At 32.2% G+C, this 17222-nt stretch overlaps 1 protein-coding gene across 9 annotated transcripts in view; it reads left to right on the top strand.

Annotated features, from left to right (window-relative positions):
• Positions 1-277: 277 nt before the first annotated feature.
• Positions 278-17222, top strand: part of LOC129751042 (uncharacterized) — a 525666-nt gene continuing 508721 nt past the window's right edge. For 2 of the 9 annotated variants that reach the window (XM_055746305.1, XM_055746296.1), the window contains exons 1-2: positions 299-455; positions 777-978. In XM_055746305.1, coding sequence (XP_055602280.1) covers positions 927-978 — 52 coding nt within the window. In that variant the 5' untranslated portion in view covers positions 299-455; positions 777-926. Of the gene's footprint in view, positions 456-743; positions 979-17222 lie in introns of all 9 variants that reach the window. The other 7 variants (XM_055746303.1, XM_055746299.1, XM_055746304.1 and 4 more) reach the window with 7 other exon arrangements.

The raw sequence follows: 17222 nt of genomic DNA, 5'->3' as shown, positions 1-17222 counted from the left end.
TCGATTCGATCCGGCCGTGGCTGGAAGAATGGGACGCGTGAAAGAAATGGGAAGAAAGAAGGTTCAAGCGCGCGACCGCTTGTGAGTGTATGTGTTGTTCCTGAGGGCGCAAGAGTTTTGCGCAATGCGCGACCAAATGACGGTGGCGATGCGACGCAAAGATGACGACGACGAATGAAGATGCGGTAAAGACGGACGACGACGGCGACGACGCCGTCGTCCGGGAATTGCCACGGAACCATCATCAACCGGGAACCTTCTGGTGCTTGGATTGTTAGTCGATGAAGAACTGAGAACGTTGGTTAGCTCTGGCGATCCCGGTCCTCGATCAGTTGTGCAAGATCGCTCGAAGAAATATGTTGGATTTGGTCTAGCTGCCTTCATCAGTTTGCAGAGTGGAAGAAGTTCAACTCTTTTTTTTTTGTTAGTTAAAGTTAGTTGGTTAATCGGTGGAGGTGATTATCTTGTGTGAAACTTTTTTCTCAGTGTTGCCCTTTGTGTTTGAAATTCTGCAAGTGTTGCGAATTCCTGGAAAACTGGCGGGATCTCACAAAAAGGAATAAGTGGAATCGCGTGACTTGTTTAAGATTTTTCTAGTTTCATAAGGATGAGCTCCTGAATTGTCCTACGAACTGTTTAGTACCTTTTTTCAATCGGACAATCGGTAGAGCTTCTCCTCTGTTAGAGAAAAAAAAAACGCAACAAAATTTATTCCAACAATCATCCCCCCGTGAATCGTTTAGATAATTTTGCGTGATACCCCATCCATCCTTTAGTCAATCGTCGCTTGAAGTGAAGTGTGAAAGAGCTCAGTTCCGATTCATCCTACACTCGTAGTCGTAGAGAGAGAGTAGCATACCTGTAAACGATAAACGATCCCAGAAAAAAAGAGGAAGAACAACCCACCCCCGAAGTCAATTGTCGAGATGAAATCGATAATTTTATGCGTCTCGGTTATGCTGCTGGCATGTGCTACAGGTAAGTTCCCTGTTTCTGTAAAAAGGATAGAGAAGCAAAAAAAAGGCATTCTAACATCAAACAAAAAACCGAACAAAAAAAAAGACAGCTCTCGACAGAATTCGTTTGGAGGTGAAAAGTAAAGGTGGTAAAAATCGAAGGTGTGTTTGGAGTTTGTCTGTTCCAGTCAGAAAAACCTGACATGACCGGGCTTCGGAAATTTTCGGAGAATTAAGCAGCCTCGGTCCTAAGCAAATATTTGCCTCTAATGTAGACATCATCATCATCCGACAACTCCGGCTGTATTGGGCTCCATTTCGTATAATTGAAGAGCGCACCGTTTCGGTGAAATTTTGAACGCTTGAAAAATGGTGATGGAAATCACCAGATAATTTGAAAAGTTTTCGAACGTAATTTATCGGAATTTGGGTGTTCCCTGGGTTTCGATTTACTTTAAATAAATATGTGGAACATCATGGAACATCATGGAACATCATGGAACATCATTCTAACAGGCCGGGAAATTCGGATGACTAGTGCGGATTGCTGCAAAATTTATAGTGGTTCATCTTTGCGTAGATTGATAATTTCTACAGTTTATGCAGCTCTTGTGAAAAGTTTTATGGGGAGGAACAAATGTTTTGATTCATTTAAATTGAGATGCATACAAATTTTTGCAATATATTTGACATTTCAACAGATTAAAATAATCTCATCATATTTTCATAATCCGTTTTATTTTCTGAAACTATGTACCGTCAACTGGGGCATCATTCAACAATTTTCAACTTCAATGGCTTCCTAAAATTTAATGTCCACAGATATTCATACCACTTTTACATCAAAAATTTTTAGTATGATGGGACATCAAATTGACTAAGTCAGAAAAATTTTTGGTTTCACCAGGTATTTTTTAATTTACAAAAATATGCGATTTGCACTCTACTGAGAAAAAGAGGGTAAGTGGAAACGAACTTAGTTTTTAATGAAAATCAAATGAAAACAATTGAAAATTTATAGTTTTTGATAAATTTGTGATGTCATAAAGAACAAAGCACTAATTGCAGTAATTTTTGGTTTTGTTCGAATTAAATTTTACATTTTTTCTATCAAAAATGTTTTTTAAGAAAAAAGCATGCATACATTTAGGGGTACAAAATACTTCAAAAAATTCTACTAGCTGAAATAATAAAAATCAGTGGATGAATGAAATTTTGAGATAAACAAACGTGTGATGCAAAACAATCATATTCCAGCTTATGGAAGCGAGATTTAAAAGGTGAATCTTTGATTTTCATTTTGATGCATATTAGCCCATTTTTAATTATTTATGGTTACAAGCTCAACATTCCAAACACAAACTTTCAATACATATTCATTTCCTTTCCAGTTTTCCTTTTAAAATAGGCTGTAGATTCAAACTTTCAGAACATTATTTCATGTAGAATTCTATTCTAATTTTTCAAACAATACTTATCCGCCAAAAATTTTATTGGATATTAAATTCTAATTTGACAAAGGGTATTCTTAAAGTTTTATCTTCAAATGCAGAATTTATATTGTCGATATACCACAATAGACTGAGTCGATTTGGGGTCATTTTCGAATTTCTCAAACCCTGGGGTCTCAAAAGCTTCGTTTTGGTCCAAAACTCATCCATGATTTTTTGCAGAATTTTTAAGTAACGTTTACATGAGTAAATTTGGACTTTTAGGTTTGTATGGGAAAATTGAATATTTTGTACTGGAAAATCAACATCGTTTTTGTTTCTTCTGTGCAACCGAGCCAGCTGGTGGTTTTTGTGCCAATTTATAAAATTCCTAAAGGAAATTTTCCGCTGAACAACTTTGTCAAAGACTGTAAATTCGTATCTTATTAGACAAAAAAGTTATAAGCTGTTCAACAGAGGTATGTCTTTTGGCATTGATAAACAATAAATTCAATAGACACCACTGTTGTGTGCCTTGCGAGGTTTTGCATGACTACTTTTCATGCAATACTTCGCGGGGCACAAGCAGTGGTGTCAATTGAATTTATTGTTCATCAATGCCAAAAGACATACCTCTGTTAAACAGCTAATAACTTTTTTGTCTAATAAGATACGAATTTACGGTCTTCAACGAAGTTATTCAGCGGAAAATTTCCTATAAGAAATTTATAAATTGGCACAAAAATCACCAGCTGGCTCGGTAACACAGAAGAAACAAAAATGATGCTGATTTTTCAGTACAAAATATTCAATTTTCCCATACAAACCTAAAAGTCCAAATTTACTCATGTAAACGTTACTTAAAAATTCTGCAAAAAATCATGGATGAGTTTTGGACCAAAACGAAGCTTTTGAGACCCCAGGGTTTGAGAAATTCGAAAATGACCCCAAATCGACTCGGTCTAATACCACAACCATTGTTAAAATTATACAACCAAACAGATTTTTTTTTCGTAGAATATGCAGAACTTGGAATTTGATCTTTGGTTTCGAGTGTTAAACGTTCAGTTCGAAGCTTGAACTCTTAGTTCTGAAATATAAGTTCGATAATATCTTCTACAAGGTTGTCAGATTGCCCGGTTTTATCCGGATTTGCTGGATATCTAATACAAAATTTGAGAACAGTCCGACCCAGTCCGATTGCTCGGTGTCAGTGAAAAATGCTCAGATTTTGCCCGGGTTTGTTGACTTTTTTTGGAAAAAAAACAAAAAAAAAAACAAATAGTGTTGCACAATTTTTTTTTATTTATGCCTTCATAATGAAATTTTATGTGCAAGTTTCAAAAAAATGATCTCAAAAGTTTTTTTTTGGAAGTCTTCAATACGATGGAAGGTCTGTCGATGAGTTTAGATGATTTTTTTTCTGGATTTTTGCTGAGCAACTTCTGGGTTTTGCCAAAATTTGCACGGATATTGCCCGGATTTTTTAAAAACAATTTAATAATCAAATGCTTAAATTTGCTAGGTTTTTAGATAAAATTGCCCACATTTCTCGTATGTGAGATCTGTTGTCCAAATTCGGATCTCGTTTTTTTCGGTTTTTTTAAGCTTGAAGATAAATCATCATTATGAAACGGAATTATCGATTTCTAATTCTTCTCTGGTATGAATTCAGATTATGAAAATTATTATTTTTTTTAAATTGGAATTCAAGCCAGTGATGAGAAACAAATTTCAATTCCACATCCAAATTTTGAACAATGTTTGCTAATGTATTTTTGAATTTTTCTATAAATAATTCAGCTCCATATTTCCAATTTGCATTTTTGTTTACTGATTTCTGCTACATACTATTTTTTCAATTAAATTTCAAAAAACTAAATTCTTATAAACTCAATATTGTATCCATTTTAAAAACGTAAATTTACTTTCAACATATTTTTTAAAGACTACAGTAAATTTTTTGGATTGATTTTTTTTTCAAATTTGAGTCTCTAGTCTGGCTTATTTTAATTTTGTTTTGGTTTCTACACTTTGGTTTCTCAACAACTATATTTAGTTTATTGATTCCATTTTTGTTATTCATAAACATTTAAACAAATTTCAACATTGTTTTCTCAAAGTGATTGGAAGATTCAAACTATCCAGAAATCTCGGCAAAATGAGCTTTAAAGTTTCAGAAGTATTCCACCTTACACTTATTAGGGATTTGAAATGAAAAAAAGGGGGACAGGTTTTATTTTTAATAATAAAAAGAAAACAAAAAATAAAAAAAATTGGAAGGCTAAATTTGTAATTTAAATCTATAATCATGATTTTTATTTTCAAATTCATAACAACTGTGCCAAACTACACTTTGTCTGGTAAAACTTTTTGCATGAAGTTTGAATCCTCAGCTCTGAAAACTCAGTTCTAGAACACCGTTTACCGTTTGGAATATCAAAGAAGTAATCATTTATATTTTGTGTGAGGCTAAGGAAAAAAAATGAAATTGAATATAAGATATGGAATAATTTATTTAGAATTTCTTACTAATTCTACTACTACTACAACTAGTAAAGATTTAAAAAAATATTAACTCCATTGATGGCAAATGAAAACTCTGATTAATAATTAATTTTTTTTAACTTAAAAAAATTGTTTGGTGTCTTTCGAAATCAAGCCACTCCCGTATTTTGAAAACTAAGAACAGTTTTTTACAGTTCAACGATTCGATGTAGATGTGGGCAAGGTTTCCGAAAAAAAAATCCGTGTTTCGTCAAAAAAAAAAACTCTGCTATTCTGTGATTTTACCCAATTATTCTGTGACGGTTTTTTGTGATACTTTTTTCCATTTATTTCATTCAAAACTCATGTCTTATTGAGTCATTTTTACATTTTACTTTAAAAAAAATATAATATAATCAATTTTATGATATTTTCCAATTCAAAGTGAATAATCCAAAATTAACATTTACATTACAAATTTATTTTCAAAAATCATCCAAAATTTAAAAATTCTGTAAAATCTCTGAATATCTTTAATTCTTTGTTCTGTGACAGAGATTCCGTGATAAAAATTTGCTCAAAATTCTGTGAAATTTTTGATTTTTCTGTGATTTCTCTATTGCCTTTGATTCAGACAACATCTCGACGGCATTAAAACCTTTTTTTCTAGTTTGTGGAAGGTATCCAAACGCTCAAATTAACATCTGCTTTTTAAGATTGACAGGATGGTTGAAAATTTGTTGAAAATCGATCTATAAAATTTGTAAATATTATTGGCAATATTTAATCCCACACCCCCAACCACCATGGAGCATTTTTCCAAGAAAAATTTTCAGTTCAAGAAATTAATTTACCTTAGTTACGGGAAATTACTTGATCCCAAATGGTGTTTTAAAATGAGTGTTAACAAACATGTCATAAAATTGACTCGCCTCATGCGGAATTTAGTCCTATATTACTCTAGGCCTAAGCCATTTTATTTCTCGACACTACATGACGTTCACGAATTGAATCTTATTTTAAATTGTAAATTTCGACTTGCAGTACCATAAACCATGCGTATTGAAACTGATATGACATTAAAATGTCATAACTCGTGTTTACATAGAATGAGTTTATATTAAAAAGTGTTACTAAAAAAGTTCAGAATTTGAAACCAAACAAGTTGGTAGTCATATGTGACTGGTGTTTACTACTCAAAAAAAAAACAAAACTAGAAAAAAAATCTTAAACCTAGAATCCATTACTTTATAACTTTTTAAATCTTTAGAATCTGAAAAAACATTCATGTCATATCAAATTTTATGCTGATATAAAATAGTGTTCAATAAACCAATTTCAGCTTAAATTTCGTTTTGTTTTTCTTGTTCTTCAAAATACTCAACTCCTCATTCAAAATAGTTTTGATTAATTACACAGGGCCACAAAATTAACATTTTCCCAAAGTACGAAGAATTTAAGAGGTAATTTCAATTAATTTAGGTTTCCTGTTTTCAAATATGCATTCTGTTTTTTATTCTATCAGCTTTCGTTTTTTAAATAAATGATAGTAGGTATAAATTATTTTAAAAATTTGTGCCTTTTTTTGGAAAAAAATTGAAACATTACAAAAAGTTTGAAAAAAAGTTTTTAATAAATCAATAATCAGCTTTTCCATAGATCGCGAGTAATTTTAACTTTCGCGAAAAAAGTTATAGATTTTTTTTATTTTTTTTCCCGTTCTGTCAAATATGGGAATATCAACGAATTTTTAAAGAAGTTTTAAAACAAATTGAATTCAAGATGTTTTTCAAAGCAAACGTAAAATCACTTGGTAGTCTTCAACACATTTGTGAAATGAAGCGAAACCTTCGTTTTCAAACTCCCTTAAGTAATTTCAGAAATACTTGAATGATACCTTTTCAAATTTCTAAAAGTTATAGAATTTACCTCTTTAAGATCATTGTATCTCTGAAATTAGAATACTAGGTATTATTTTATTGAATGGAAAATGATAACAAAGTTAAAAAAAATTCTTGTCTTTCATATAGGGTTGTTAGTTCATCGGTTATCAATGATTGATTTCACTCTAATCTGATTAATTTTTTTAACTTGTTATCTCCATATCATCAAAACTAAACGTGATAGACAAAATCTGACAAAAGATTCGAGTTAAAAACGCCAACATTTTCCTAATAAATCATTGAACATAAATGCTGTTCCTTAGTTTAATCAATTAAATTTTATAAAAAGGTTTTTTTAACTGGTAAGACGTTTTAATTAAAAAAATATTCATAAAAAAAAGTTTTTATCTTCACTTTTTGAATTAATTTTCAAACAATTGACCGAATTTCATAGTTCTACTATTTAAAATCCAAGATTTTTTTAATTTTTAATTTTTCTTTGATTTTCAACTCTGAATTTTTGTGTTTTGAAAATTGAACACGTTAAGGACTGCAGGGAAACGTCAAACCTACATTCTGTATCTCAGAAAGCATTTCACAAAATTCAACAAACTGAATATCTTTGAGTAACCGGAAGAGATAAGTTAAATGTAGTATAATATAGATTCATTATTTAATTTATAAGCTCTCAACAAAAATATTATTGTGTTTTCTTTATTTCTCTAAAACCAAAAATCCTTCAGATAACTTTTTATAATCAAAATAATAATAGGTCTTTGAAGGAAGCATTTAACTCGGGCGCATTCGCCCTTTTCAAAATTCATTACCGATTTGATTTATGATTTTAAGTGTAGCAAACTTTTGGCAAATAAAAAACGAGATATATCGTATTTGTTCCGAAATGTGATCATCTTCTCGAAAGCCTTTAAATCTAAATTTATAATGAGCGAAACATTATTTGTACCTTTTGTCATTTCCAGGATCCAATATTTCAATGGACGACGATAAAACATTCAGAGTTTGAAATTTGAAACTATAAAACCTGTGCTTGAAAAATTAAAAACTTTTCCCTTAGTTTTATTATTTTTAATCTTCTTTTTCGAATCGACCATGATTTTCAAATAATCTATGAAATGTTCGAAAAATGATTCGCTGTAGTGACTTTTTAACTTAATTTTTATGCGCAATGTTGATTAAATCAGTATTTGTTTCATGCTTTCAATATATTCAACAAAAGTTGGAGTTCCTCACTATTAATTTTATCAATGATGAATTTAACATGTTGTATTAAAAATATATTAAGTCATTATTTTGAACTTTAAAAATAAACATTTTAGCTTTTTATTTTGATAACTGGAAGAATTCGAAAGTGATTTTATCGTTGACTTTGATCACTGGCACAATTTTTTTTTTCTTTTTTTCAAATTGAATTCAATCATTAACTGTGTGTATTGAATAAATTCTTTTAAATTCAAAATGGAGGTTTTTTCCGAATTAAGAATTCACGTTTCGAATCGTGATTAATTTACTATAATTCAAAAAATTTTAAGTCAAAAATTCATTTGAAAATGAAAAAAATTAATGTTAATTGAGGTAATCGAAAATAATTATCATTTTCTTTAATAAGATTTACTCATGGTTTATTTCTGACCTGATATGAAACTCATTAATGAATTAAGATTTCATTGCTTTTTAAATCTTGTGTTTTTTTTTCTAGATATTCTATTTCGGTGTACGGATTCCTACGTCCCAAGTTTTAAATTTTGGTTTCATTAGAAATTAAATTCGTTTTTGTTTTCAGGTGTTTCGAAAATATTTATTTAATCTTTGGAAATAACACTGCCTGAGGTTTATTATAAAGCAAATTTCTAACTCAGGATAAGTATCATCATTTTGCATTTGCATAATTTACCGGAAAATGTATTTATTTAAAATTCTGATTCTGATTTATTTTTAATCGTAACAGTAAAGTTTGGAGTTCATGTGATATTCTGAAGTAAAAAATGGTTCTGAAAGTAATTCCTTAATTACTGAGCATTTTTGGTATTGTTATGATTTCTAGCTATATACTCCCCTTCTCTTCCATGGACGGGTCTTTCGCAAGGTTACCGAAATAACATAAAAATCTATAATTTCAAAGATTTTTAAGCAAATTTTCATCACAGGATCTGTGTCACAGAACACAGCATTTTAAAATATTCACAGATTTCACAGAGTGTTTTAATTTTGAATAGATTTAAAAAATTATTTCTTTTTTCGGTCAACATAAAATTTTGATTTCTTGCTTTGAATTTGCAAAGTATGAAAAGATTGTAATAAACCCTATTGATAATGAATTTTTAATGAAATTAAAGGAAATAGCATCACAGAAAACTATCACAGACTTTTTGGGTAATATCACAGAAAGTCAGAATTTTTTTTTCTTAAAAACACAGACTTTTTCGGCAACCTTGGTCCTTCGCACGGGCCTGTTCAAATTTGAATATTTTTGCACTATCACCTCTTTAGCTCTGAGGTCCTCATATGTATTAGCCACAAATTTATATTCCAAAAAAATGGTCCGGTCCACAATATTTTGCAGATTTCTTCAAATCTGATCCCTGATGCTCTGAGTATTAAAATAGAATTGATATTCTTTTACCTTCAATTCATTTTAGGATTTGCGTTTAAACTATCTTTTTTTGAATCTCCTTAGATTCATATTTTCTTTCGAGGATTTCAAATGTAGATGTTAGCATGCTTTTTTATGTATTGGTAAGCCTTTTCTCAATCTTTGAAACTGATTTTATTTCTTCATATGCTATTTTTATCAATCATGATTCCTTTATTACATTTGATGAAATTGTAAAAACAAATTAGATGTATTTGTGCAATGTTATGAAATAGTTAGCGGCCTCTTATAGAACTTATTACTAACAGGAAAGAAAAACATAAATTCTGTAGATATTTCGGAACACCAGGGTCTTAAGAAGAACTGCCTCAAGAGGGGAGGGGGGTTTTGGTGACAACATTTCTCCTATAACATTTTAGCTTAAAAAATCCATACATAGAGAAAAGTGAAAAAGTCCCTGAACAAGTTTGAAGCTGGTTAATCCAAAGATTCTGGAAGAGACTTCCTCACTGCGTTTCCATGAAATCATTGTTTGAAAACCGAATACAACGAAGGATATTTTGCATTCATGAGAATAATATAATCAACAATCCAAACGATCGGTTAAGACCCGTTGATTAAATAGTTACATGGTTATCATTAAGTGTGAACAGAAAACCATTATTAGCTTAGCTTAGCTTAGCTTAGCTTAGCTTATTTGACTACTCATATCCACCTTAAATCATTGAACTCGAAATGCTGTGTGGATATTTTTATACATCAACAATTAAAAAAGATTTCTGATAATATATTTGAATATGCTTTGCACAACTTACGCATTTCCAGTTCCATGATCGCTGGCGTGGCTAAGCAGAACAAGTTCTACCTCGCCAATGGTTGCTACTCCGTGATTGATCGAGGCCATCAGTTTTGTGCAAGGGCCAAAAGAATGGTGCTCGGGGCTAGCAGTTCATTCACAATGCACAAAACTCATGCTCTCCCTTTGAAAATGATCAATAACGGCGCCGGCCACGTCCTAGTAGTCAATGAGGGAAACAGGAAGGAATGTTAGTGTGATACTTTTTAGGTTCAATCAACAACCTTTTATATCTATTTAATCCAAAAACTAGTTTTGAAAAATTCAGGCACAAAGGTAAGTCAATATCGCCAACTATAGAAACCGTCTGTACGTCTGCGAATCTATATTCAAATATCCAAGGAAAGGGTTGTGTTAGTAGGGGAGAAGTTATTGATCAGGATCCATGTTGGTACATGGTGCGATCGTGTTTTCCTACACCTCCTATGCTTCTAGATATTTCCTAAGGAAACTCCTATTTCTATCTTTGAGGCAGTGATTAAAATTAATAATTCAATCATCGTAAATAAATCTTTTTTTTTTTTTGAAAATCCTCTTCAAGCTAACTAATTTTCCTAGCTGTTACTCCTGTTATAGTAATGTATTTTCAAACACGACTTTTCAGAAAGAAGAAAGTATAGTTATGATTAAAATAAAATATTCGTTATCTTTGAGTTTTGTTAAGAAAGCACGTGAACGTCAATATTATAACTGAGAAAGGTCGCTTTTGGAAATTTATCCATCAAAAAGAATATATTCTTTGCCTCATGTTGATTTCGCTATTACAGAGAAGAAAAAAAACGAACCAACTAATACAAAACTAAGAATTTATAAAAATTGAATTTTACTTTCCACATCATTCACAAAACTCATAGTTATAAAGCTTCACAATACATTTTTATATGCTGCTTACTTTTCTAACCTGAATAATCCATACATATGCATATTCAATTCTTAAAATTTTGTTTTTTTTTTCATATTATGTTCATGAATCATGAAAATTTTTTTAACTTTCACGTTAGTAGTTATAGACAAAATTAAATCAAGACAATATATAACTGGGAAACAAACAAACCTTCAATGAATTAAAACAAATTGTTGATCGTTTTTGGTGACCTTTTAACTCCTGCTTATGACTCATTTGGTTTGGTTTACTAGATATCTAAACCTTATAAATATTGTTAAGTACCTTGAAAAAATGTCGAATGAAAAGGGACTGCGAAGCATGTGTGCGAAAAGAAAGTTACGAAGCAGATGGCAACTCTATCTCATCAACACCTGTTTCATCGATAAATTTTTGATCGATTCCAGTTTGAGAGTTTCAGTCTGTTTTTTCTACAGTGGGAAAAGGGAAAAGCATCGAGACAATGATCCCCTCTATATAGAAGTACAAAAGATTTTATAAAATTAGACCCCAAATATTATGATGAACGATGTACTTATCTTGCTATTCCTTTCACTTTTCGTAATCATATTCCGGAAACATAATATCGATGAAAACCCGATTGCAGCGAAAGTCGATCGAAAACTAGTGCCATCTGGTTCTCACACTCAAATGACTTTCCACGAGCACTTTCCTTCCCGTCATCACAACACCCATTAAGACACGCCCCTTTCTTGCCTTCTCACTTCACCCATATCAACCAAAGCACATTCCATTTTTCAACTTGCAAATCATTTTTCTCTCTAACACAGGTTCAATTTTCAAAACAATGTCGCGCGATTTAAATGTATCGAAATTAGGATTATAGTTGGCAACTTCACACATTTTTAAAAAGTGGCGCTAACGATTATCGATATCAAGGACCACAACCTTATTAAAAGCCCTTTTAGCGCCATCTGATGTTATTTGAAATCTTCGAAGCTGTTCTAACATTTGATGTCAGAACGTTATCCGGAAACCAAATCAAACAAAATTGGAACGCAAATTATTCCGAACGCCCTGGATATTTTTTGATAACTTCGCACTTAAACCAATCACAGACGTTTCATTTAACGATTGCACGTAAAAGATTCAATTTAACTTTACTAAAAAGCAGGAAAATAAACTTTAAAATTTCTTAGAAACAAATTGCGTTTAGCACAAACCAGTGCTGCCAAAACTCTCAGTGTGAACAGAAAGCCATTATTGAGTAAAAAGTCGCAAGAAGAAAAAATCTTCAAATTACTATAGAGAAGAATAATTTGAGCTGAGATCGATCCTTTGTGTTTACGATCAAAATTTATTGATACAAAACGTTTCCACTACTAAAAACATTATAAATCATTGATGTGCCAAGTTCACGGTTTTGCCATATAATTTTTTAAGGCGACATAAAAATATGACTCTAAATTTTGAGTCTGAATTCTGATTTGGAAATGTTCCAAAAATTTTTATCCGTTTTTCAACCTTAAGTCTGATGTTGTCTCTAAAATTTAAACATCAGTTCAAACGTTCCAGAAAAAAAGTCACATTTAAAATGTTATGTCTTTATTTTGAAATAACTCCTGTGTACAGAGTTCATGGAAAAACTTCCATTCATTGGTAAAGTGAGATTGACAAAAACCGTACCGGCAACAATTTATTCTTCAATGTACAACTCATACAAATAAATCGAGAAACGCGTATCACATCAGCACATTTTTCGCTGTCACTCAGAAAAAGGCGCTCATTCCAATCGAATTCCGATGATTTTTAAAACACACATTAATAAATTTCATTTCGCGCGCAATCAACATCTCATTAGCAGCCAACCACCAGCATTCTGATCCAGCTGAATCAAGTCATCGTCAGCGCGGATGAATCGTGTGAAATTCCGGGGAAAACGGATGAGTTGCCGGTTTTCATCCAGACGTTTGTTTGCCGGAAGGTATCTCGTGATACCTTCCCGGGAAAAATTCCTGCCATAGTAGCATCCTTTTTTTTCAAACGTGATTCCACCAGCCATTCGCTCTGGATCCATTATTATTTTCATTCATTTCCATCCACTCAACAAAACATCGACGTATGGATGTGTGGATGTATGCAGAAAAAAAAAGTATGAAAACAATAACGCAGCATAAATTTAATTTCCGACACATCATCTTTTGTGATGAGATTCATACAACCAGGCAGCAGAGCATTTATTCCGCAATTGTCGGGGGAGGGTACCCACATTTCTTCAAAATGGAAAATAACCAGAGCAATATTCTTCTCTACTTTTCCTCAAATTGTATCACTTCGCTTCCCGGAGAAGGAAGAAAGAAAAAAAAAACGTTACGAATCTCATTCAGGTGAAATTTAAATAACCAAGCAAAGCGAACGAATCCTGTAGGGAATATGAGTGTGAGCAGGAAGCCGGGGAAAAAATGGCACACAAAAGGGCCCATCCTGCCGCCATTTGTGAAAAGGCACCTAAATGAGATTCAACTCAGCAGCCGCAGGAATTTCACAGACGATTGACACCTGCTCACTTGGATGGATTCTGATGTGCTTTATTTTCTTCTTCAAATCTGGAGAAAAAAGTAACATTGGCCACCTACCTTGTGGTGCTAATTTTATTCCTGCCATTATCTGTTGTTGTTCATTCGAGGGAAATGAAAATAATCATTGTATGAGCTCTTTTCGACATTTTTGTTCTGTGAAAAAGAATAAAGCAAATTCTCACGTGGCAAAAACCTTTTCACTAGAATAATAGAAAGATGAGATTTTGATGTCTTCTAGGGTGTACATTTTTTCATGATTTTCTGAAAAGGATAATAAACATAAAAGGAATGATCTGCAAAGAAAAAACATGAGGAGGATTCATTACTCACTCAGATGAATTTCACATCGAAAAAAGTGGAACTGATTAAATACAACTATTTGAGGTTAGGTTTAAGGTTAAGACTTGATGATGTTCGTAACATATTTCTCTCTTTTCTCTGTCTCTCTAGAATATCAAACAACTTTATATTAAAATATCCAACGTTTGAAACAGTTTTGGTGGTCTATTTTCAGACTGATAATTCCCTTGAAAAAGACCACCGAAACCGATCGGAACGTTGGGTATTTCAAAACAAGGTTGTTTGATATACTAAAAGGTACATAAAAACCTAAAAATATCTTATAATGTACAACTGATGTTTAACGCCAGTTTTTATTAACGTTTGTGGTTTTTATTAAATTTAAAGGGTAATATTTCAAGATTCCTTGTAAATGGCTTGGTTAGAAGGGAAAAGTTGGGTTCAAAAAACGTGTTTCCCGCATAAATAACAAGATGTTATTTTCATGGAAACATCATTTATCATTTTTCTATTTTCATCTTTTTATCTTCGGAACGCCATCAATCAGCCTAAAAGCATTCTCAAGGCCAAGGTCTCCTATCGAAATAAATCTAATCAATGAATGAGCAATTTGCTCTGTAAGGTTTGTTTGTCAAAACCCGGAAAACGACACGAAAAAATTTACCTAATATTCAAACCTCGTCATTATTATAATCACCATCATCATTGCCACATCCAGAAGAAGTGGCCTTGTTAAATGAAACCATTTCTGGCCGGTGATAAGATTGGAGCAACCAACAAAAAAGTAGCATCCCAAACCAAAAAAAAAGACCTAACCTAACAAGGAATGGGCAGCATCCAGAAAACCCTCATCAGAAAATCTTGACAGTGCGTGACGGGGTCGTTCGCACCTGCCTGAATATTTCAGCAACAGCAAGTGCCACCGGGAGGGCGGGGGCAGAGAAGTTTAATTTTCACGCGATGAGATTGAATGTTGCTTGAAGGAAAACATTTTCCCCTCAAATTCATAAAGTGATTGTTTGGGATATCATCTTAAGAGATGGCTGGCGGTGGTTAACCTTTTTAAATGATGAATGAGATTCCAGAATTTTCACCGGATTTTAGGAACTTCGGCAAATCGCAACCCTGTGATTGAAATGCAATCTTGATATGAATTTTATATTTAGATTAAAGTTATGATTATCTAATGTTGAATGAATCTCTAAAAAATAGTTTGTTGCAAAAAAGCCTCTCAAGTATCTAACACAGATTAAGCCAATTGGCTTTTTGAGTTTTAAAATTGTTTTATGAAGACTTTTCCAGGGCATCCAATTTTTAAAACGGTTTTATTGTAACAAAGAAAAAGCTTCAATTATCGTGTGTTTTAAAACATCCCTGAAAGTTTTGCTAAAACTTGATTAAAACACTATCTTAAGAGTGTTGTAAAAAAGTTGCAAAAGTATTGCTTAAGCTTCAATAAAACACATACTTTCCTGGTTTTATTAGAGCTTTGGTAAATCAATAAATGCGCTTTCAAAACTAGCGTTCAACGTTCGTTCCATTCAATGCCCGCAATCCGATGAAGATCTTCGGTGCTGTGCCAAAGTCGAAGCCGCAAAATCATTTTCAGAATCTTGTGCTGAATCCTCTGGATGGCTTTTTCCTCGTCGCGCAGCAGCTAGACCAAATCGGAACTGCACACATTATCGCTGGTCGGAACACCTGTTTGTAGATGAGCAACTTATTCCTCAGGCAGAGTAAAGAGATTTAGTGTATTTATTACATTTAGATTGAATATCTTCAATGTGATTTTTAAAAGTAAGATTCCGATCAAGTGTGAGTCCCAAGTACTTCACGTGATCAGACCATTCTAATGGAACCCCATTAAAAGCTATTGAATGATTTTCATAAGGTTTTAAAAATTTAGCTCTTGGCTCATGGGGAAATAAAATAAGTTGAGTTTTGGAAGCTTTAGGAGAAATTTTCCACATTTTCAAGTAATTTAAAAAGGAATTCAAATTTTGTTGCAATCTACTGCGTACCACCCGTAAATTACGACCTTTTGCTGAAAGCAAAGTATCGTCAGCAAATAATCTTCTACCTTTTCCTTCTGGTACATCAGTAAGATCAGAAGTAAAAATATTGTATAAAATTGGCTCAAGTATACTGCCCTGAGGGACACCAGCTCTAATGGGTGTCCTTTCAGAGCATGAATTTTGATATCTTACTTGTAAGGTTCGGCTAGTTAAATAATTTTGAATAATTTTAGTGAGATATACAGGAAAATCAAATCGAGCTAATTTAACTACTGAACCTTTGTGCCAAACATTGTCGAATGCTTTTTCAATATCTAGAAGAGCAACACCAGTTGAATAACCTTCAGATTTGCTAGCTTCAAAACTCAAACACTCAAAAGTTGATGTGTAGTAGAATGTCCATGACGAAAACCAAATTGTTTACCAGGGAAAATAGAATTCTGATAAATGTGAATCATCATTCTATTCAAAATAACTCTCTCAAATAGCAAACAAATTGGTCGATAACTTGAAGGCTCTGAAGCTCTTTTTCCAGGTTTCAAAATTGGAGTTACTTTGGCATTTTTCCATTTATTGATAAAAATAAGCCAATTGAAAACATTTTTTGAAGATTTTTACTAAAAAATTTAAAGTGCTTCAGGCAACTTTTTAATAAGCATATAGAAAATCCCATCTTCCCCCGGGGCCTTCATATTTTTAAATTTTTTGAAAATCAATTTAAGTGCATCAATATTTGTCTCACAAGAACTTTCATATACATTTTGCTTAGAAAGAATATCATCAAATTCAAGGGAAATTTGAAAATCAATTGAGCATCAATCATAAGCAGACTCAAATTGTTGGGTCAATTTTTGAGCTTTTTCTGCGATAGTTAAAAGAAGTTTATCTCCATCTTTCAAAGTAGGAATTGGCTTCTGGGGCTTTTTCAAAATTTTAGTTAATTTCCAAAATGGCTTTGAGTAGGGTTTTATGTCCTCTACTGCTTTTGCAAAATTTTCATTTCGAATAAAATTTAAACGACGTTTGATCTCTTTTTGAAGGTCGCAAAAAATAAATTTAAAATAAGGACCTCCTGTTCGTTGATATTGTCAAAATAAACGAAAATTTTGAGAACAAAAACAAATTTTATGCTTGACGTTTGGAAAATCAAAAATTTAAGCAATTAAAGGGCACGTTTTTTATTTAGGATGATTGAAAATCGAAAAATTTTGAACGATAATGTAAATCGACAGTTTTTATGGATTTTTATGAGTTCAAAAGA

Source organism: Uranotaenia lowii, chromosome 3 (assembly GCF_029784155.1).
Source record: "Uranotaenia lowii strain MFRU-FL chromosome 3, ASM2978415v1, whole genome shotgun sequence".
Classification (NCBI taxonomy): domain Eukaryota; kingdom Metazoa; phylum Arthropoda; class Insecta; order Diptera; family Culicidae; genus Uranotaenia; species Uranotaenia lowii.
This window is presented reverse-complemented; position numbering and strand designations above follow the sequence as displayed.